This window comes from Pogoniulus pusillus, chromosome 2, assembly GCF_015220805.1.
Source record: "Pogoniulus pusillus isolate bPogPus1 chromosome 2, bPogPus1.pri, whole genome shotgun sequence".
In the NCBI taxonomy this organism is placed as follows: domain Eukaryota; kingdom Metazoa; phylum Chordata; class Aves; order Piciformes; family Lybiidae; genus Pogoniulus; species Pogoniulus pusillus.
This window is the reverse complement of record NC_087265.1, coordinates 7,207,931-7,228,901: the sequence shown is the minus strand read 5'-3', so window position 1 is coordinate 7,228,901 and position 20,971 is coordinate 7,207,931. Positions and strand designations below refer to the sequence as shown.

Genomic DNA, 20,971 nt, shown 5'->3' with positions numbered 1-20,971 from the left:
TACCCAAAATGGTTCAATTTCACCTTGATTTGAGTCCTTCCCCTCCTTTAATAAGGGATAAAAGAGTCAAATTAAGACTTTTTTGGCTGTATTTCCTGGAAGGTTTAGGATGCTGAAGCTATGGAAAGGCTCAATGATGAGAACCAGAGGTGTTGTGGGGAGTACATAGCCAAAAACTGGGAAGGGCAGATGGAAATGGGGTGGAGGTGTACCAAAAAGAAGGAGTTTTACACCAAAATGAAGCATGAGAGCAGTGGGGAGTTCCCCAGGGGGGCCCTTGGAGGTGCTGTGCCACACCCCCAAGGCCAACCCCGGGGACCTCCCCACCACCCCACCCTCCCCCCCCCCGGGACCTCCCCATTGTGGGGAGGGGGAGGCTTTATTTTTGGCTCGCTCTGCTCATGACGTCACTGGTGACGCTCAACCAGGGGTGGGGGTGGGTGCCACGCCCCACTTTCACTCCCCCCCCCTCCCCCCGCCTCGAGGCAAATAAAGCCCTTCCCCAAAATTCGTTCAATGAAGATGCTGAAGGAGGGCAGGATGAAGGTGGGGGGGGGGGGGGGGTTACACACATGAAGAGGCGTGTCCCTCGTTGTGACGTCATAATCGGAAATCTACCAAAGGGAAAAAAGGCGGCTCCCCCCCCCTCTTCCCACCCCTCCCGTGTTTGATTGGCGGGTGGGGTGGTGACGCGGTGGTGACGTGGGGGGTACCCGAGGTTGCACGTTGGCTGTGGCAGAGGGGAGCGCACATAAACAAAGGCACATTGCGGGGACAAGGGGACACTCCGGCCGCTTCCCTTCACCCTGCGCCACGCTGCTGCCACCCGGCTTCTTTCTTCCCCTCTTTTTTTTTCCCCCCCCTCCCCTTTTCCCCATCCCCACCCCCCCAAACATTTCTTCCCCCCCCATCCCCTCCTCCACCCCCCCTTCCACTCACGACGTGTCGCGACAGGTCGGTGTTGGATGCATGCGTTGGTCTCGGCTCTCCGGTGAGTCCCCACGCGCGGACATCACCCCCCCAACCCACCTCCCTCCCCAATACCCCACAGAAAGAACCCCTATATCACACTCGGGAGGTGGGCTCCGCGCTCCGGACCCACCCGTGGGGTTGTCACGGCGATTTGCCGGCTCCTTCGGGTGACAAAACGCGTGGATGCTGCCCGTGTCACCCGGCATAGGTGTCACCCGCTGTGTCCCCGCGGGGTGGGCAAACTCGGTCTCTTGCCGTTACCGGTGGAGATGGAAGAAGCCGAGCCGGCTTCTCTTTCCCCAGAAAACGGGGGAACGAGGGAGGGAAAACGGCAGCGGCAGCCGAGTGACAGCCCGCCCGTGGAAAGTTTTCTGCCCGGTTAAAAGCCCCCAGAGCGACCCCGGGTCCTCGCGGGGCTCCTGGGATGCTGCGGGAGTGCTGCCTCCGCCCCGCGGGGTGAAGGGCAGGATCCGCCGGGCTCCGCGCTGCCCGCGCCCCGCTGCCGGTCCCGGGACGGGATTCGCGGGGTAGGGACGGGATTTGTCGGGCTCCGAAAAGGGTTTGCCAAGCTCAGAACAGGGTTTACCAGGCTCGGGAAAGGATTTTCCTGTCTTGGAACTGGGTCTACCGGGATCGCAATAGTATATACCAGGCTCTGTGCTGCCCTTTCCCCGCCGCCGGACCTGGGACGGGGTGCGCCGGTGCAGAGACAGCATCCGCCGGTCCCGGTACTGCCTTTTCCCCGACGCTGGCGCCGGGACGGGGTCCACCGGCTCAGAACAGCATCCGCCGGTCCCGGTCCTCGCCCCGCCGCCGGTGCCGGGACAGGATCCGTCAGGCTCGGAATAGCATCCTTCTGTCCCAGTGCTGCCCTTTCGCCACCGCGGGTGCCGGTGTGGGATCCACCGGTCCTAGTGCTGCTCTTTCCCCGCCGGCGGTTCCGGGACAGGATCCGCCAGTGCAGGGTCAGGATCTGCCGGGCTCGCAACAGCATCCTCCGGTGCTGGTGCTGCCCTTTCCCCGCCGTCGGTGCTGGGGCAGGGTCCGCCGGTGCTGTTGCTGCCCTCGCCCCGCCGGTGCCGGGCCAGCTGGCAGAGCCGGGCTGTGTGTGTGTTGCAGCCGGTGCGACGGGCAGGCTGGAGCCCTCCGCCTCCTCCTGCTAAACCCGCGGAACCTGCGCTCTCCGTCCCACTCCGACGCTGTCCGCCCTCCGCTCCCCGGCTGAAGGTGGGTGCGGGACACGGAAGGGTTCCGGCGGGAGGGCTCCGGCGGGGCGGTTCGGGGCGGCGGGGGGCTCGGGGGGCAGCGCGGTGGTACGGGCCGAGTCTATGTGACCCTGTTTCGTTGCAGCCATGCCCTGCGTTCAGGCGCAGTATGGGTCCTCGCCCCAAGGAGCCAGCCCGGCCTCCCAGAGCTACGGTTACCACTCCTCGGGGGAGTACAGCTCCGACTTCCTAACCCCGGAGTTTGTCAAGTTTAGCATGGACCTCACCAACACTGAAATCACTGCCACCACTTCTCTCCCCAGCTTCAGTACCTTTATGGACAACTACAACACCAGCTACGACGTGAAGCCACCTTGCTTGTACCAAATGCCCCTGTCGGGACAGCAGTCCTCCATTAAGGTGGAAGACATTCAGATGCACGGCTATCAGCAGCACGGTCACCTCCCCCCTCCCCAGTCCGAGGAGATGATGTCCCACTCGGGCTCAGTCTACTACAAGCCCTCATCGCCCCCGACCCCTTCCACGCCCGGCTTCCAGGTGCAGCACGGCCCCGTGTGGGACGAGCCCGGCTCCCTCCACAACTTCCACCCCAACTACGTGGCCACCACGCACATGATCGAGCAGCGCAAAACGCCCGTCTCCCGCCTCTCCCTCTTCTCCTTCAAGCAGTCGCCCCCCGGCACCCCTGTTTCCAGCTGCCAGATGCGCTTCGACGGCCCCCTCCACGTCCCCATCAACCCGGAGCCTGCTGGGGGCCACCATGCCGTGGACGGCCAGGCCTTTGCTGTCCCCAACCCCATCCGCAAACAACCCTCTATGGCCTTCCCTGGCCTGCAGCTGGGTCATGCTCCGCAGCTGTTGGACAGCCAGGTCCCCTCTCCCCCATCGCGGGGGTCCCCCTCCAACGAGGGGCTCTGCGCCGTCTGCGGAGACAACGCTGCCTGCCAGCACTATGGTGTCCGCACCTGCGAGGGCTGCAAGGGCTTCTTCAAGGTGAGTGGAGGGTGGGCAGCGCGGTGGGCAGTGGGGAGAGTGGCAGGCAGGGTGGTGAGAATGGTAGTGGGCAGCAGGCAGAACAGCAGGCAGGTTGGGGTGTAGTGGGCAGTGTAGTGAGAAGGATGGTAGGCAGCAGGCAGAGTGGCAAGTAGGGTGGTGGGCAGCGGGCAGGGTGGTGAGGAGGTTGGTAGGCAGTAGGCAGAGTGGTGAGTAGGGTGGTGGGCAGGGTGGTGAAAAGGTTGGTAGGCAGCAGGCATAGTGGTGAGTAGTGTGGTGGGCATCAGACAGGTTGGTTGGCAGTGAAGAAAAGAATAAGCTGGGTGGTGGGGAACAAGCGTCAGGCAGAACAGCAAACAGGGCAGAGGAAAGCAGGCAGGGTGGTGGGCAGCAGGCAGAGTGGTTGACAGGTTGGTGGACACGGGTAGCAAGCAGCAGACAGAGTGGCAGGCAGGGAAGAGGGCAGTGGGCAGCATGGTGGGCTGCGTGGCAGGCGGGATGGTGGGTAGCAGGCAGGGTGACAGGTAGTGGGCAGGCAAGTGGGCAAGGCAGAGGATAGTGGGTACAGAGACAGGCAGGGTGGTGGGCAGCAGGCATGCAAGTGGGCAAGGTAGACGACAGTGGGCAGGGTGGCTGGCAGCAGAGAGGCTGTTGAACAAGGGAGAAGGCAAGGGTGGCAGACAGGGCAACAGACAAGGCAGTGGGGTAGGGTGGTGGGCAGCGGGAAGGGGTACAGGCAGGGCGGTGAACAGCGGGCAAGGCAGAAGACAACAGGCAGAGTGGTGGGCAGCGGGCGAAGGGACAGGCAGGGCGGCGGGCGGCGGGCAGGGGCAGCAGCGGGGAGCCGGCGGGTGGCGAAGAGCCGCATTCCCCTTCAGATGGAAATTGGTTAGGACAGAGAGCTGTGTCTGAGCTAACCAAGTGGAACAGAATTCCCTGTGGTAAAATTAAGTGATCTCTTTATTTCCCCATCCTGATTGAATAATCTGATCATTTTAAATAGAGAAGGTCTCCAAGGAATGTAAATAATATGAATGCCCACGGATTTGTATTTACCCAGCCTCTCCTGCCCTCCTCTTGGCATATCAAACACGGCCAGGAGCCGGGAGGTTAGCTCCAGTGGTAACGCTGGCAATTTGCTCCTGTTAAATGCCCTGGAAAAAAAAAAAAAAGGAGGAGGAGAGAGAGAGAGAAAAATTCAGAAAGAAAAAAAAATAGGAAGGGAAAAAAAAAGGGAAGAAAAAAATAAGGAAAGGGAAAAAATGCAAAGAAAAAAAAAGGAAAAAAGAAATAAAAGAAAAGAAATAAAAATAGAGGGGGGGGAGAGAAAGAAAATAAAAGAGGGAAAGAGGAAAGGAAATAAAGGAAAAATAAAAGTAAAAGAAAGAAAGACAAAAGAAAAAAGGAAAGGGAAAAAGGGAAAAGAAAGAAGTGAGGAGGGAAAGGAGGAAAAAAAGGGGGGGAAAAGGAAGAAAGGGGAAAAGGAAGAGAGAAGAAAAGAAAGCAAAGGGAAAAAAAGGGGGGGGGGGGGGAAATAAAGGAAAAAATAAATGAAGATGGAAAGCATTTTTGAAAACCAAGGAGGGGAAAGAACTGAAAAAGAAGGAAAGAAAGGAAAATAAAGCAATAGATAAAAAGAAATAAAGGAAGAAAGGAAACACAAGAAAGAAAGGGGGAAAGATGGAGAGAAAGTGGAAAAGAAATAAGTAAAGGAGGAAAAAGAAATAAACGGGGAAAGGGGAAAATGAGGGGAAACAAGAATGAAAAGGGAAAAAGATGAAGGAATAAAGGGGGAAACGGAAACAGGAAAGTGAAATAGAACTAAATAACGGGAGAAAAGAGGGAAGAAAGGGGAATAGGAAGAAATAAAGGGGAAAGAGGAAATAAGGGGGGGAAAGAAAGGAAAAGAAGGAAAGACAGGGAAAGGGAAAGGGGAAGAATGGAAAGAAAAAAGGAGTGGAAGCGGATAAGAAAGAGGGGGAAAGAAGGAAAGGAAGGGAAAAGAAAGAAACGAGGGAAAGATAAAAGGAAAAAGAAAGAAAGAAAAGGAGAAAGAATGAAAAGAAAGGGAAAATAAGTGAAGAAAAGGAGAACGAAGACAGAGGAGAGATAAGGAAAAACAGAAAGAAGGAGAGGAAGTTAAAGAGATGGAGGGCAAGGGAAGCTACCGGGGCAGGGGGAGCGGGCGCGGAGCCGCGGGGCTGTGGGTCTCGCCCCGCGGCGCTGCCGCAGCCCCTGCGCTGAGCCCGGCGGTGCCGTCCCCGGTGCCCCCCGCCGTGTCTCCCCGGTGTCCCCGCAGCGCACGGTGCAGAAGAACGCCAAGTACGTGTGCCTGGCCAACAAGAACTGCCCGGTGGACAAGCGCCGACGCAACCGCTGCCAGTACTGCCGCTTCCAGAAGTGCCTGGCCGTCGGCATGGTGAAGGAGGGTGAGTGCCGAGCCGAGCCGGGCCGGGCCAAGCAGAGCCGAGCCGGCTTAAGCGGGTGTTGATGCCCACCGATGCCCAAGCTAATTCCCGCTGATGCTCGTGCTGACTTCCGCGGTAATTTTCGTGCTGATGCCCATTGATGCCCGTGCTGATGCCCGTACCGATTCCCGTACTGATTCCCTATGACTCCCGTACTGACTCCTTCTGATGCCCATGCTAATTGCCCATGCTAATTCCCGCAGATGGCCACGATAATTCTCGTGTTATGCCCTTGCTGTTGCCCATGTTGATGCCCGCTGATGCCCATGCTAATGCGCACTGTTACCCATGCTGATACCCGCACTGATACCTATGCTGATGCCCGCGCTGATGCCCGTCTTCTTGCAGTGGTGCGCACAGACAGCCTCAAAGGCCGGAGGGGTCGTTTGCCATCCAAACCGAAGAGCCCCCAGGAGCCCTCTCCCCCCTCGCCCCCGGTGAGTCTGATCAGTGCGCTGGTGAGAGCCCATGTCGACTCCAACCCGGCTATGACCAGCCTGGACTATTCCAGGGTAAGCTGGACCGTAAGCTCGCGGAGGGACCCCCACAGATGCTCCCGCTGCACCCCCGGGGATGGTGGGGAGCTGCCGCCCCCCCGCCTCCAGCCCCTCTTCGGTGGGGAGAGGCGAGGCTGAGCCGGGCCGGGGGGCTCCGAGCGGGGCTGGCCCCAGCCCGCGGGGGGTGCTTCTGGGTGCCTGCGGAGCGGAGAGCCCCAGCGCCCTTCCTAATGAGTGGAGTTAATTGAGTTAATTGCTCCCCTCCTTTCAAAGTGTCCCATTTCGTGACTGGTCAGGGACAGATCTGTCACAGAACCATCCAGGCTGGACGGGACCGCTGAGATCCATCAGGTCCAACCCTTTAATTGTCACCCGGCCAGCAGCGGGGCGACCGATGTCACGGGTTAGGGACTTTGGAGAGCCCCTCATTAAGTGGTTTCTGTAATGAATTTACAGTTCCAGGCTAACCCCGAGTACCAGCTGAGCGGGGACGACACTCAGCACATCCAGCAGTTCTATGATCTCCTGACCGGCTCCATGGAGATCATCCGAGGGTGGGCAGAGAAAATTCCCGGCTTCACCGACCTCCCCAAAACGGACCAGGACCTGCTCTTCGAGTCCGCCTTCCTGGAGCTCTTCGTGCTGCGCCTGGCCTACAGGTGAGGGGCCGGGGCCCCGGGGACCCCGGGGGGCGCGGCGGGGTCGGCTGCCTTCAAGGTCCGCTGAGCTGCCTTTTATTAACTCCTCGGTAATTAGGTGCCTCTTAAATCCTTCAGTTATTGCTCCTCCAGTAATTAGTTGTTTAGCTTTTCTCCCTCCATCTTCTCTTTTCTTCCCCCCCCCCCCCCCCCCCCCACCTCCTCCCTCATAACCTTTCCCTTTCTCTGTTTTTATTTACTTCTCCTGTATTTTTTTCTCTCATTCTCTCCCTGCATTTATTTCTCACTTTTTCCACCTTCCTCTCCTCATTTCCTTTTCAATCTCTTTTGCTTCTTTCTTCCCCCCCCCCCCCCCTTCTCTTTCTAAAGGTCTTTTCCAACCAAAACGATTCTATGATTCTATTCTGATTCTTTCTTCTTCTTCTTCTTCTTTCTTTTCCTCCTTTTCCTTTCTTTTACTCCTTCTTATTTTCTTACCACTCTTTCTTTTCCCTCTTTTTTCTTCCTCTTTCTCTCCTCTCTTTTCTTATTTCCCACTTCATTCTCTTGTTTCTATTTTCCTCTTTCTCTCTTTTCTTTCTTTTCCTCCTTCCCTTTCCTTCTTTCTTTTCCTCCTTTATTTTCCTCCCACTCTTTCTTGTCCCTCTTTTTTTTTCTTCCTCTTTCTCTCTTCTCTTTTCCTATTTCTCACTTCTTTCTCTTGTTTCTCTTTTCCTATTTCTCTCTTTTCTTTCTTTTCCTCCTTTGTTTTCCTACTACTCATACTTTTCCCTCTTTTTTACATCCTCATTCTCTGCTCTTTCCCTCCTATCTTTTCCTATTTCTCACTTCATCCTCTTGTTTCTCTTTTCCTCCCTTATTTTCCTTTTCTTTCTTTTCCTCCTTTCTTTTCCTTTTCTTTCTTTTCCTACCACTCTTTATTTTCCCTTTTCTCTTCCTCTTTCTCTCCTCTCTTTTCCTATTTCTCACTTCACTCTCATTTCTCTTTCCCTCTTTCATTTCTTTTCCTACTCTTTTCCTTTTCTTTCTTTTTCTCCTTCTTTCTCTCATTTTCCTTCTATCTTTCCCCCCTGTTTTCTTGCTTTCCTTCTTTCTTTCTCTTTTCCTCCCTCTTTTTTCCCCTCTTCTGTCTATTTTCATTCCTCTCCTCCACCCCCCTTTTCCTATTAATCACTTCATTCTCTTCTCTTTTCCTGTCTCTCTTTTCTTTCTTTTCCTACTCTTTCTTTTCCTTCTCTTTCTTTTTCTCCTTCTTTCTCTCATCCCCCCTGTTTATCTTTTTCTCCTATTTTCTTGCTTTACTTCCTTCTTTCTCTTTTCCTCCTTTTCTTTCCCCACCTCTTCTGTCTCTTTTCATCCCTCTTCCCCCCTCCCCCCCCTCTCTTTTCCTCTTCCCATCTCATTTCCCCCTCCGTGCCCACCCCTCCATCCGTTCATTTTGGGGCTGTCACCTTCCTTCCAGGTCCAACCCGGCGGAGGGCAAGCTCATCTTCTGCAACGGGGTGGTCCTGCACCGGCTGCAGTGCGTCCGCGGCTTCGGAGAGTGGATCGATTCCATTGTTGAGTTTTCCTCCAACTTGCAGAACATGAACATCGACATCTCTGCCTTCTCCTGCATCGCTGCCCTGGCCATGGTCACAGGTCAGTCTGTCCCCCCAGTCCCACAGACCCTCTTTTTCCCACCCCCCACCATCCCCAACACCTCCAAGCCAACCCCGTAACCTTGCGCATCCTTCTCTCTTTTCCCCAGAGAGGCATGGGCTGAAGGAACCCAAGAGGGTGGAAGAACTTCAGAACAAGATTGTCAATTGTCTCAAAGACCATGTGACTTTTAACAACGGGGGGCTCAATCGCCCCAACTATTTGTCCAAACTCTTGGGGAAGCTCCCCGAACTCCGCACGCTTTGCACGCAGGGGCTGCAGCGCATTTTCTACCTGAAACTGGAAGATTTGGTGCCACCGCCAGCAATAATCGACAAACTTTTCCTGGACACTTTACCTTTCTAAAGACTTCTTCCCTCTGCTCTTCCTGCTGAACCGAAGAGAAACTTGGCCTGTCTGAAAGGGAACCCAGCTGGGCCTAAGGGCAGCACCCATGGGTGCCAACTCGCCCACCCCACCAACCCAGCCGTTGCCAACCCGCAGGCAGAGCGAGAAAAAATAACACGGGCATTTTTTGGGGGGCTCTGGGGGCATCGCCGTGGATGCAGCTCAAGGACCAACACAAACACTATGGTATCAAACTTTTTATTATCAGCTTCTCAATGAATTAATGATTAAGGACTTGTGATTAAGGGGTGTGTGCGGGAGGCGGGGGGGGGGGGTGGTGGTGGAGTGGTGAACCTTTCCTGCTCGCACAGCTCAAGCTGGTGCGGCCACGAACACAAGCATTAAGGTGACCCACGAGCCTCCTCCCAACCCCACACCTTCTCCCCCTCCCTCCTAAAAAGTTTTCTGCTGTAAAAGAAAGCTGTAATATATCCAACACCCCTCTTCCCCTCCAAAAAAAAAACCAAAACCCAAACCCCCAACCCTTTCCCCATCCTTATATGTTGCGTGGGTGGCATGTTCAGGAAAAAGAAAGCATCTCTTTTCTTTTTAATCAGAGGAAATTTGGCTTTGGAGCGATTTTATTCTGTGCCTGCTTGCGGAGTAAAAGGATCCAAAAGGGTTGAGAAATGGAAAGCAAACAACAACAACAACAAAAATAATAATAGAGGAAATGAAGGGGTAAAAAAAAAAAGAATAAATAAAATGAAGAGAAAGGAGAACAAATCTCTCCCCTCCCAGGAAAGCATGAAGAGTCCTGGGGCGATGCTGTTATAGGCAGTTGCTATTTCAGTGATGTCTATATTCTATAAATAGTATTTTTCAGACACTATGTAGTCTGGTAGCTTTTATAAGGTCTCGACGCGCTCCCAAACGTCCTTCTTTGAGTGTAAAAAGAAAACAAACCCAAGAGTAAAATAAAAATAGGTGGGCACAAATATTACAACCTCCCTCTCCCTTCTCCCCTTCCATTTCCAAGTAATAAAATACAACCCCCACCCCCCCTCACCCTCCTATTCCTCCTTCTCCAAACCTTCCCCCGTCTAATAAAGTACAAACTCCTGCACCCCGCCGCCCTCCTTTGGAAACCTCCTTCCCTTGATGAAATACATTTAAAAAAAAAAAATAGGAAATAAGCAAAAGGATAAAATAAAATAATAAAAAGAAAGAATTTAAATCGTGAATAAATAAAATAAAACAAAAAAAAAAAAAGAGGAAAAGAAAAAAAAAAAGAACAAAAAAAGAAAAAAGAAGACGAAAGGGACACATTGTGTTTGTAAACACCCGTCCGGCATTCCTCGTTTGTAAGTGTTGTATGTATTGATGTCCATTAAAAAAAAAAAACACAAACAAACAAAAAAAAAAAGAGTGGGAAGAAAAAAAAAATAACCACAAAAAAAGAAGGAAAAAAAAAGACAAAAAAAGAGAGAAAAAAAAAAGACAAAAAAAAAAAAAAAAACCAGAAAAAAAAAGAGGAAAAAAAAAAAAACCAAAAAAAAAAAGAAGAAAAAGAAAGTTTATATCTTGATTATTTTGTTGTCTGAAGCTAAAAGCAAAAAAAAAAAAAAAGAATTAAATAAATAAACCACAACCAACCACCAAACCTACAAAACAAAAACAAACCCAACCTTGCATGCAGCAGCTTTTCCAGAGTGCTTATGGATATAGAGGTGACTCCCTGGAAATTACTTACTGAGCACTTTGAATTTTAATTGACCTTTGACTACTTCTTTTCCTTTTCGGTTTTAATTTCGGGGTGGGTGGGCTTTGGTTTCGTTCCCTTTTTGCCTTCCCTTTTTGTTGTTGTTGTTGTTGTTTGGGGTTGGGTTTTGTTTGCTGCTTTTTCCTTTTTGAGGGGTGAGGCATTTTTAGGGCCCCCCCCCCTTGGACTCGTCGGTTAATGTATTTTGTTAGAGTCCTGTTTTTAATATTGCCCTATCCTGTAGTGTTTTACTTTGTGTAATCCAAACACACAACCCGCCCCCCCCCAACACACACACCCTGAACCCTCCCCCAACACCACCACCACCACCCCAACACCACTGCCACCACCCCACCACCCCCAAACCCCAACCTCACCCCACCTTGGTGTGGCAACATGAGACAGGTCGCTGCCTTTTAATGTTTTTTCTTTTTCCTTCTTTTCTATGGTGTACGACAGTTAGAAATGCTAATTATTAATTATTATTATTATTAATTATTATTAATGATGATGATTATTTTTCCCTCCTCCTGATAAACTCTTTCTTTGAGAAAGACGATTTTAATGTTTACAACAATAAAACCTGGAAATGAAAGGCATTTTTCCCCCCCACCCCTCTTCTTTCTTGCCCAACCAAGGAGCTTCGCCGTCACCACCACCCCTTTTGCCCACAGAGGACAATTCCCTCTGCCCGGGTGCCAATAAACCATCCTCCCCCAAAGCCCCTCTAAGATGCTGAGCCACTTCCCTTTCAGGACCTGCGGGAGGAAAAGGAAAATCCGAGGCTGGAGGTTGGTTTTTTTCCCCCCGGATTTCCCCCCTCCCTCCCCGCGGCAACTCGTCCTGCATTCCTGCATCCCTGCATCCCTGCCCGCTTGGAATTCCTTTTAGCTGGGGTGGGTGTGGGGAATTCTCATCCTTAAATCTCTTCCCGCGGCTCCAGAGCTGGGTTTGTGTGTGTGTGGGGGAATCTCAATGGTTTTGAGGATGCCGGGATCCCTGCGAACTTTCTCGTTCCTGGGAAGTTCTCAACCGGGATCCGAGCTCCCAACCTCCACATTCCTCCAAAGTTTTCCCTCTAACCTCGGCTTAGAAACATCCCGGAGGATCTCCAGCAGCCTCCTCCCCAGCTCCGGAATTCGAACAAAGATTTTTGGATGATGGGGAGCTAGAGAGGCATCCGGAACGGGAGGAGAAGGAGGTGAAACTGCGGGAGCACATCTGGGAATTTAGGAAATTTCATGGCTTTGGGTGAGGAAAAGCAAGGAATGGTTGAAGTAGGGGGGATCCCTGAAGCCTGGAGGGGTCCGGGGGTTGGCGAGGGGCTGCAGGAGGAGGTTAGACCACCTCCCTCAGTCTCTCGACACCCCTCGGATCCCCCCGGATTTCCTGAGGGCAGGAATTGGGCTGGAATCGTTGTGATTTTTAACCATTCCTGAAGTTTCTCAGCTCCTCTTGGGTGCCTTTTGTAGTCACTTTCCCCCCAGGCTTAACCCGCTGAAGGTTTCCAGGCTCATCCTTTTCAGGTGGGTTTCGGAAGAGGTGAGAGGGAAGTGGTGGGGAAGGTTGCGTGTGTGTGCAGGGGGAACAATTCCTGGCTAGATCTGGGTTGGATCTATAGCAGGCGAATATTCAGGTGCCGAGTGAGTCTTGGGTTTTAAGGGTGTTTGCTTCGAGCAGGTAAATTGGGGAGGGAAGGGTCTGTGCTCCATGAGAGAGGAGTCTGGGGGCTTCCCTGGATTGCAGAGGTCTAGAAGGGAAAGAGAGGAGAAGGAGGAGAAGGGAGGAAGGGAAAGAGAAGGACAGAGAGAGAAAAGGGAAGGGAAGAAGGGAGAGAAAGGAAGGGAAGACGGGAGAGAAGGGAAGATGGGAGAGAAAGGAAGGGAAGACGGGAGAGAAGGAAAGATGGGAGAGAAGAGGGAAGCGAAGTAAGACAGAAAGAAAGGAGTGAGAAGGATGGGAAGGAAAGAAGGGAATGAGAATGACAGGAAAGAAAGAAGAGAGAAAACTATGGGAAGAAAAAAAAGGAAAGAAAGAAGGGAGAAAAGGATGTGAAGAAAAAACAAGGAAAGAAAGAAGGGAGAAAAGGATGGGAAGGGAAAAAAAAACAAGGAAAGAAGGGAGCAAAAAGGATAGGAAGTAAAGGAGGGAATGTGGGGGATGAGAAATGAGAGAAGGATGGGAAGGGAAGGTAAGAAAGGAGAGAAGGATAGAAAAGAAGCAAGGACAGGAATGAAAGAGAGATGGGAAGGAAAAAGAGAGCCAGAAGGGAGGAGGGAGAGAAGCGAGCACTGCACGGAGCTCTTTAGGAAGCTGCTTGCAGTGGCAGCTGAAGGCAGGACTGGAGGAGCAGTTTTTAAGTGGCAACAGCAATAGGAGAGTTCCTGAGGAGATTTGACTTCTGCAGGCTCGCAGAATTCCCCACCGGTCACTGCCGCAATTATTTCAGCTCCGTGCCGAGTGTGGAATTTGCTCCTGCTTCCTCTTCGTGGCTGCTGGGAGGGGACCGGCCAGACACTTCTGCTTTGTCCCCAGGGAATTGGTGTAGTTAGTGATTTAAATTAGATTAAAACAATTAAAATTAAGCTCTCTCTCAGGCCTCTGGACTGTTTCGAACCCAACTTGTTCCTTTGGTCCAGGTCTCCTGTCTTCCACAGAGTTCCTGCTTCAGCGCCCGGGTGCTGAGGAGCAGGGTGGGTTTGCTTCATCTCAGAGCCACAGCTCTGTGCCCAGCGAGTGCCACACCGTTCGGTCACCTTTCTCCTCCCGATGTGGGAGGATGAGGCACCGAGGCAGCCTTTCCTCTGCCTCGCTTAGGGCTTGAAAACTTCACCGAACTGGGGGCGAATTCAGGCCGGGTGTTTGCTTGCAGAGAGCGTCGTGTCCTGCCGGGGACGTTTGAACTCGGCTTGGTTGATGGGAGGGCTTCAGCGATGCCTGGTGCTCCTTGCCTTGCGAAGAGCAGGGAGAGGGGAGAAGTAAAGGAAAGGAGAGGGAAGGGAAGAGAAAAGTGAGAAAGGAAGAGGAGAGAGAAGGGAAGAGGGCCGTGAGAAGGGAAGAGGGCAGTGAGAAGGGATGAGGGGAGAGAAGGGTAGGCAGGAAAGAGGGGAGGGAGAACAATAGGAAAGAAAGAAAAGGAAAGAAAGAAAGAAAGAAAGAAAGAAAGAAAGAAAGAAAGAAAGAAAGAAAGAAAGAAAGAAAGAAAGAAAGAAAGAAAGAAAGAAAGAAAGAAAGAAAGAAAGAAAGAAAGAAAGAAAGAAAGAGAAAGAAAGAAAAGGATGGGAAAAAGAAGGAGCAAGGAAAGAAGGGAGTGAGAGGGATGGGAAGGAAAGAAGGGAATGAGGGTGAGAAGAAAAGAAGGGAGTGAGGATGGGAAAGAAAGAAAGGAGCAAGAAAGATGGGAAGGAAAGAAGATGGGAAGGAAAGAAGAGAGAGAAGGATGAGAAGGAGAGAAGTAAGCACTGTCTAGAGCCCTTTGGGAAGCTGTTTGCAGTGGCAGCTCAAGGCACGAAGCTGGAGGAGCAGTTTGTAAGCGGCAATAGCAATGGGAGGGTTACTGAAAAGATGTGACTTTTCCTTCCTCCTTCCTGAGCTCCACACAAGGCTCTGCTTGTCCCAGGGACCCTGCCACAGCTCCCAGCCGGTGACTTGGGCCATCCCTGCCTATCCCAGGGACCCTGCCACAGCTCCCAGCCGGTGACTTGGGGACAGGGAAGCATGGTGGCATGCTCTGAAGCAGCCTTTCCCGGCCGCGGTGAGGGGAAGGAAGATGAATTGCTGCAGGCACCAGCTCCGCGCGGGAGCTTTATTAGTTTGGGAATGCAATCAGCAAGAGTGGCTCTCCTAGTCCTTCACCTCATTATCCTCATTGCCTGTGTCACAGACACGGGGAGCAGCCAGGAGGAATTTGTGTCTTGGGCAGTCAAAGGCAGAAAATCCCTGTTTTCTGTGGATTTTCCCCCCTCGAGGTGGTCCCCGTGCTGGCTGCAGGCAGAGCAGCAGCTCCGGGCACCTGTAGCTGCTTTATGTGATGTGCCAGAGCAGCTCTGCTGCTGTTGCTGCTGCAGCAGCAGAACCTGCGTGGGCTGCAGCCTGAGCCCTCAGTAGCCTCGGCAGCCGGCGGAGGGAGGTGGCAGTGTCCGTGAGCGTTTGGTCATTTTCTGCACGGTGTGACCTTCCTCTGGCTTCCCAATCTCCTGTCTTTGCTCCCCTCCTTCAGCAGAGGAATCATAGAGTTGTTTGGGTTGCAAAAGATCTCTGAGATCAGCTTGAAGCTTGAGGAGAGGGGATTTAGACTGGAGGTCAAGAAGGAATTCTTTCCAGCAAGGGTGGTGAGACAGTGGAACAGGTTGCCCAGGGAGATTGTGGATATGACCTCTCTGGAGGTGTTCAAGGAGATGTTGGATGAAGCAGTCTGGTCTAGGGGAAGGTGTCCTTGCCTATGGCAGGGGGGGTTGGAACTAGATGGTCTTTAAGATCCCTTCCAACCCAGACCATTCTAGGACTCAATGAACCACTGAGTCCAACCAGCAACCTAAGACCACCTTGGCCACTAAACCATGTCCCAAAGTGCCATGAAGTAAACCAGAGCTGTGGTCTGGAACGGGTCAGGGGGAGGGAGAGGTGGATCTGCAAATGAATTTTCAGCTTTGTGGTGTGGTTTTGCTGGAATTCATGTATTTTCTGAGCATGTGTGCAGGTAAAGAATGTGATGATTGAGTTCTTCAACCTGTTCTAGTGGAAGATGTCCCTGCCTGTGGCGGGAGGTTGGAACTAGATGATTTTTGAGGTCCCTTCCAACCTAAACCATTCCATGATTCTATGATGCTGCACAGAGATGACCAGGAAAGCTGATTTTGAGGGAGCAGGTGATTTGTGTCCCACCTTGTGTCCTTCAAAGGCAGCAGGTTGGGCACATAGGTTTGAGAGGATCTGCAGGCCAGGAGGGAGCTCTGCACTTGGTGTGGATGCCGTAGGGATGGATGGGGCTTGCTGCAGCATGGGCAAGGCAGCCCCATTGGGTTCAGGGAGGTGATTTCTGGCTGCTCATCTTTCTGCTGAGTTGTTTTCCACCAGGCCAAGCTGCTGGATGACTGATGGGAAAACTGATTTGGGATGAATTTAAACAAGCCTGTGAACTGCATGGGCCTCATGTCTACCCAGACAATTCCTGTTATAGTTTTAGCCACATCTGGTGCTCTGCACAAAAACTAAACCTCATCAGTGAATTTGGGACCTTCACTGGGGTGAGATAACTTCAGTGTCAGTTGGGTGGTTTAGTGGCTGAAGGTTTTCCTCCCCAGCTCCCTCTCTGATGATTAAGCAGCTTTCTGCTGGAAGGAAATTTTAAACTCAGATGAATGTTTCTGCTCCAGAGAAATGATCTTTGAACAAAATCTGCATGCAGAACCCCAGCATGGTGAGGATTGGGAGACACCCCTGCAGCTCACAGGAGCACAGGATGTTAGGGGTTGGAAGGAACCCAAGGTGATCATCGAGTCCAACCCCCCTGCCAGAGCAGGACCACACAATCTAACACAGATCACAGAGGAACACAGCCAGACAGGCCTGGAAAGGCTGCAGAGGAGACTCCACAGCTTCTCTGGGCAGCCTGTGCCAGTGCTCTGGGACCCTTCCAGGAAAGAAGTTCCCCCTTGTGTTGAGGCAGAACCTCCTGTGCTGCAATTTACACCCATTGCTCCTTGTCCTAACCCAGGGAGCAGTGAGCAGAGCCTGTCCCCTGCCTCCTGGCAGCCCTCAGATACTTATAAACATTTATCAAATCCCCTCTCAGTCTTCTCTTCTCCAGACTAAACAGCCCCAGGTCCCTCAGCCTCTCCTCATCAGCCATGCCCTCCAGTCCCCTCATCATCCTCCTAGCCCTCTGCTGGACTCTCTCCAGCAGATCCCTGTCCTTCTTCAACTGGGGAGCCCAAAACTGAACACAGTATTCAAGATGGGGTCTTCCAGACCATCCAGTCCAACCCCACTGTTAAAGCAAGGGCACCCACAGCAGCTTACTCAGGTCATAGTGTCCAGCTGGGTTTGGAACCTCCCCAAGAAAGGAGGCTCCACAACCTCTCTGGGCAGCCTGCTCCAGGGTTCCAGCATTCTCACAGCAGAGAAGTCTCTTCCCACCTGCAAGTGGAACCTCCTGGGTTCTAGCTGTAGACACACAGTTTTTTCATGCCACCTCCCTTGGGACCAGAGCCTGCTTTCTCTGACACCCAGCAGTGGTGGTGGTTGCAATGAGATTTTGGATGTGGCCGAGGTTTGCATTGCATTGGGTTTGTTAAGGCTTTGAATGGCAGCATTTGGGGCTTGGTGTTTGAAGTCTTGGCTTTGGAAGGAAAATTCTGCCCAACAGCACTGGCAAAAACAGCTTCTGATGCTTGTTGTGTATATCACTAAAGGCAGAGGGGGCCAAACAGAAAATCAGAATTGTTTGGGTTCAGAAGGACCTCTAAGATCATCCACTCCAACCATTCACCTAAGACCACCATGGCCATTAAACCGTGGCCCACAGTGCCATGCCCACAGGTTTCTTGAACACCTCCAGGGTGACTCCAGCACCTCCCTGGGCAGCCTGTTCCAGTGCCTGACCACTCTTGCAGCAAAGAATTTTATTCCTCATCTTCAACCTAACCCTGCCCTGGCACAATGAGGGCATTTCCTCTCTTTCTATCACCTGATACTAGGGACAAGAGCCCAACCTTCCACCTGGCTCCAGCCTCCTTGTTTCACTGTGAGCTCTGTATGTTGCTCTCCCTAAGAAGGCTGTGCAATGACACCACCATGGCCACTGAAACATGCCCTGAAGTGATGCTGCCATGGCCATTAAACCCTGCCCCAAAGCACCATGCCCCCAGGTTTCTTGAACACCTTCAGGGATGGTAAGTCCACCCCCCCCGGGCAGCCTGTTCCAATGCCTGAACACTCTTGTGGCAAAGAGAATTGTTCCTCAGGTCCAACCCAAACCTCCCCTGGTGAAATAACATCTGTTAGCTAAATTTTTAATTAGAATCATAGAATCAGGCAGGGTTGGAAGGGACCACAAGGAGCAGCCAGTTCCAACTCCCCTGCCACAGGCAAGGACACCCTACCCTAGAGCAGGCTGCCTACAGCCTCAGCCAGCCTGGCCTCAAACACCTCCAGCCATGGGGCCTCAGCCACCTCCCTGGGCAACCCATTCCAGCCTCTCACCACTCTCATGGTGAACAACTTCCTCCTCGCCTCCAGGCTGACTCTCCTCACCTCCAGCTTTGCTCCCTTCCCCCCAGTCCTGTCACTCCCTGATAGCCTCAAAAGTCCCTCCCCAGCTTTTTTGTAGCCCCCTTCAGATGCTGGAAGGCCACAAGAATGTCACCTGGGAGCCTCCTCTTCTCCAGCCTGCACAGCCCCAACTCTTTCAGTCTGTGCTCACAGCAGAGCTGCTGCAGCCTCTGAGCATCCTCCTGGCCCTGCTCTGGACACACTCCAGCATCTCCACATCCCTCTTGTAATGGGGGCTGCAGAACTGGATGCAGTACTCCAGATAGGGTCTCAGCAGAGCAGAGAGGGAGAATCACCTCCCTGGCCCTGCTGGCCTCACTTGTGCTGCAGCCCAGACTCTGGTTGGCCCTGCTTCTTGACTAAGCTGGTTTTCTACAAGGAGACAGCCACCCAAAAGTTGAATTATTCTATCATTTTAATTATTCCATCATTTTAATGATCCATGCAAATTACACAGAGTGCTATATAACAAGCTGGCCAGTATGAGGGATGATAAAACATGGCTGCAAAATAAATGTCAAAAAAGCTTTCTTTCTTTCTTTTGTTTTTTTTTTGGGTGTCTTCCCATCCCCCAGCACCTCCTTGTAATCCTCAAATCCTGGGAAAGTGCCTCTTTTTGATTGTTGGAACAACTCTCAGATAGTGATGGGATTCATAGATTTGTAGAATGGTTTGAGTTGGAAGGGACCTCAAGGATCATCCAGTTCCAACCCATTGCCATGGGCAAGGACACCTCCCATCAGCCCAGGCTGCTCAAGACCTCATCCTGCTTTGCCTTGAACTGCCCTGGGAAGGGAGCATCCAGAGTCTCCCTGGGCAAACTGTGCCAGTGTCTCACCCCCCTCACTGTGAAGAATTTCTCTCTAATCTCCAGTCTGAATCTCCTCTCTTCCAGCTCAAAACCATTGCTTGGTTCTACCAATACAAGTCCTGCCCCAGCTTTCTCACAGGCCCCATCTGGGAGGGACCTGGCCAGGCTGGATGGGTGGGCAGAGGCCAATGGGATGAGATTTAACAAGGCCAAGTGCAAAGTTCTCACTTTGGCCACAACAGCCCCAAGCAGGACTACAGGCTGGGGACAGAGTGGCTGAGAGCAGCCAGGCAGAGAGGGACATGGGGGTGCTGGTAGAGAGTAGCTGAAGATGAGGCAGCAGTGTGCCCAGGTGGGCAGCAGAGCCAATGGCATCCTGGGCTGGCTCAGGAGCAGTGTGGCCAGCAGGACAAGGGAGGTTCTTCTGCCCCTGTGCTCAGCACTGCTCAGGCCACACCTTGAGTGCTGTGTCCAGTTCTGGGCTCCTCAATTCAAGAGAGATGTTGAGGTGCTGGAAGGTGTCCAGAGAAGGGCAAGGAAGGCTGGGGAGGGGCCTGGAGCACAGCCCTGAGAGGAGAAGCTGAGGGAGCTGGGGGTGTGCAGCCTGCAGAAGAGGAAGCTCAGGGCAGAGCTCATTGCTGTCTGCAGCTACCTGAAGGGAGGCTGTAGCCAGGTGGGGTTGGGCTCTGCTGCCAGGCAGCCAGCCATAGAATGAGGGGACACAGTCTCAAGTTGTCTCAGAGGAACTCTAGTCTGGATGTTGGGAGGAAGTCCATGGTCTGGTTGATTGGTCAGGGCTGGGTGCTAGGTTGGACTGGATGAGCTTGGAGGTCTCTTCCAACCTGGTTGATTCTATGATTCTATTATGTGGCTGCAAGGTTGGTGGCACAGCTCTCTTGGCTTGTGAAGGTACATGACCTAAAAGAAGAGAGCCTCCAGCTTCTTCCCAATGAAATAAAGTGAAGTGACAAGCTCTGGAGCAAAACCAGAAAGGCCACCAAGGTGGAGCTCTGCTGCGGGAGGAGTGAGCCTTTGACGTCAGCCCCTCTGGAGATGTTCCCACCGCAGGGAGGGGAATGTCACCATAAGCCAGGCATGGGCTGGGCTCACAGTGTGGGGAGGGCTGAAGTGGGCTGGGTCCTCCTGTCACAGGGTCTTTGATGCTGCTTGGTTGTGCTTGGCTTGGACCCAAAAGGCAGAGAATGGTTACCATGTGAGATGGACACAGTGCAGTTGAGGTGGACACATCCAGATGTCTCCAGCTCACCATTCTCATGGATGGACACAAAGAGGGAATGGATTAAAGCTTGAGAATGGGAGATTTAGACTGGAGATTAGGAAGAAATTCTTTCCAGTGAGGGTGATGAGATACTGGAACAAGCTGCCCAGGGAGGTTGTGGATGCCCACTCCCTGGAGGTGTTCAAGGCCAGGCTGGCTTGAGCAACTTGTTCTAGTAGAAGGTGTCCCTGCCCATGGCAGGGGAATTGCAACTAGGTGGCCTTCAGGGTCCCTTCCAAGCCAGACAATTCCATGAATCTATGAATCTGTGTCTGATTCATAGATTCTCCAGCCTGCACAGCCCCAACTCTTTCAGTCTGTGCTCACAGCAGAGCTGCTGCAGCTCTCTGAGCATACTCGTGGCCCTTCTCCGGACACGCTCCAGCATCTCCACATCCTTCTTGTAGTGGGGGCTCCAGAACTGGATGCAGTACTCAGGTGGGGTGAGGAGAGAGCAGGAGCTACAGCAAGACCATGACCATGGCTAGGTCCACTCTGCATCACAGCAGGCACTCTGCAGCTTCACAGCAGTGGTAGCTGTGCACCTTTGGCTGCTTGAATGCACTCCTGTGCCACCATGAGGGTCAGGTTTGTCAGGAAGAGGTCCAGCCTGCAGCTTTTCTCACCCAGAGGCAGGCTGCCAAGTTACTTGCAGGAGCACAGCCCCTCCCCCCCCCCCCCAAAATAATGTGGTTATGGTATTCATGTTTACTGAACTGCTGAAACAAGCAATTTATTTGCTTTAGCATCATATGAATATATCACATAAATATATAGAAACACAGAAATAAAAAGCAAATGGTAGAGGGTCCCAAAGAATAGAACCCCTAAATAAGGTATTAATGATATTTGTGCTTAATAAACTGCTGAAATGAGGAGTTTATTAGCATAGCATCACATGGAAAAAACATAAATAGCATGTCAATAGTGCAGGGTCCTAAAGAGCAGAGCCCTCAAATAATGTATTTATGTTTAACAAGTTGCTGAAATGAGGACTTTTTTAGCATGGCATCATAGAAATAAACATGAATAAATTAATAAAT

General features: G+C 52.2%; 1 protein-coding gene across 2 annotated transcripts; it reads left to right on the top strand.

Annotated features, from left to right (window-relative positions):
* The first annotated feature begins 718 nt into the window (after window positions 1-718).
* NR4A2 (nuclear receptor subfamily 4 group A member 2) lies at window positions 719-9,132 on the top strand. 2 transcript variants are annotated; one of them, XM_064155196.1, is made up of 8 exons: window positions 719-991; window positions 2,092-2,199; window positions 2,323-3,191; window positions 5,491-5,620; window positions 6,008-6,096; window positions 6,613-6,815; window positions 8,278-8,456; window positions 8,566-9,132. In XM_064155196.1, exons 3-8 carry the CDS (start codon window positions 2,325-2,327, stop codon window positions 8,820-8,822), a joined length of 1,725 nt encoding a protein of 574 aa, XP_064011266.1. In that variant the 5' UTR covers window positions 719-991; window positions 2,092-2,199; window positions 2,323-2,324; the 3' UTR covers window positions 8,823-9,132. The 2 variants fall into 2 exon arrangements, with proteins under 2 accessions (XP_064011266.1, XP_064011255.1); XM_064155185.1 differs by having other exon boundaries at window positions 6,008-6,171.
* Window positions 9,133-20,971: the final 11,839 nt, after the last annotated feature.

Excerpts from the sequence above, each read along its gene's own strand:
- NR4A2 (XM_064155185.1), top strand. The coding sequence starts at position 2,325 with ATGCCCTGCGTTCAGGCGCAGTATGGGTCCTCGCCCCAAGGAGCCAGC. Across the intron at positions 5,621-6,007 it reads CGTCGGCATGGTGAAGGAGG|TGGTGCGCACAGACAGCCTC; the intron begins GTGAGTGCCGAG and ends GTCTTCTTGCAG. Across the intron at positions 6,816-8,277 it reads GTGCTGCGCCTGGCCTACAG|GTCCAACCCGGCGGAGGGCA; the intron begins GTGAGGGGCCGG and ends CCTTCCTTCCAG.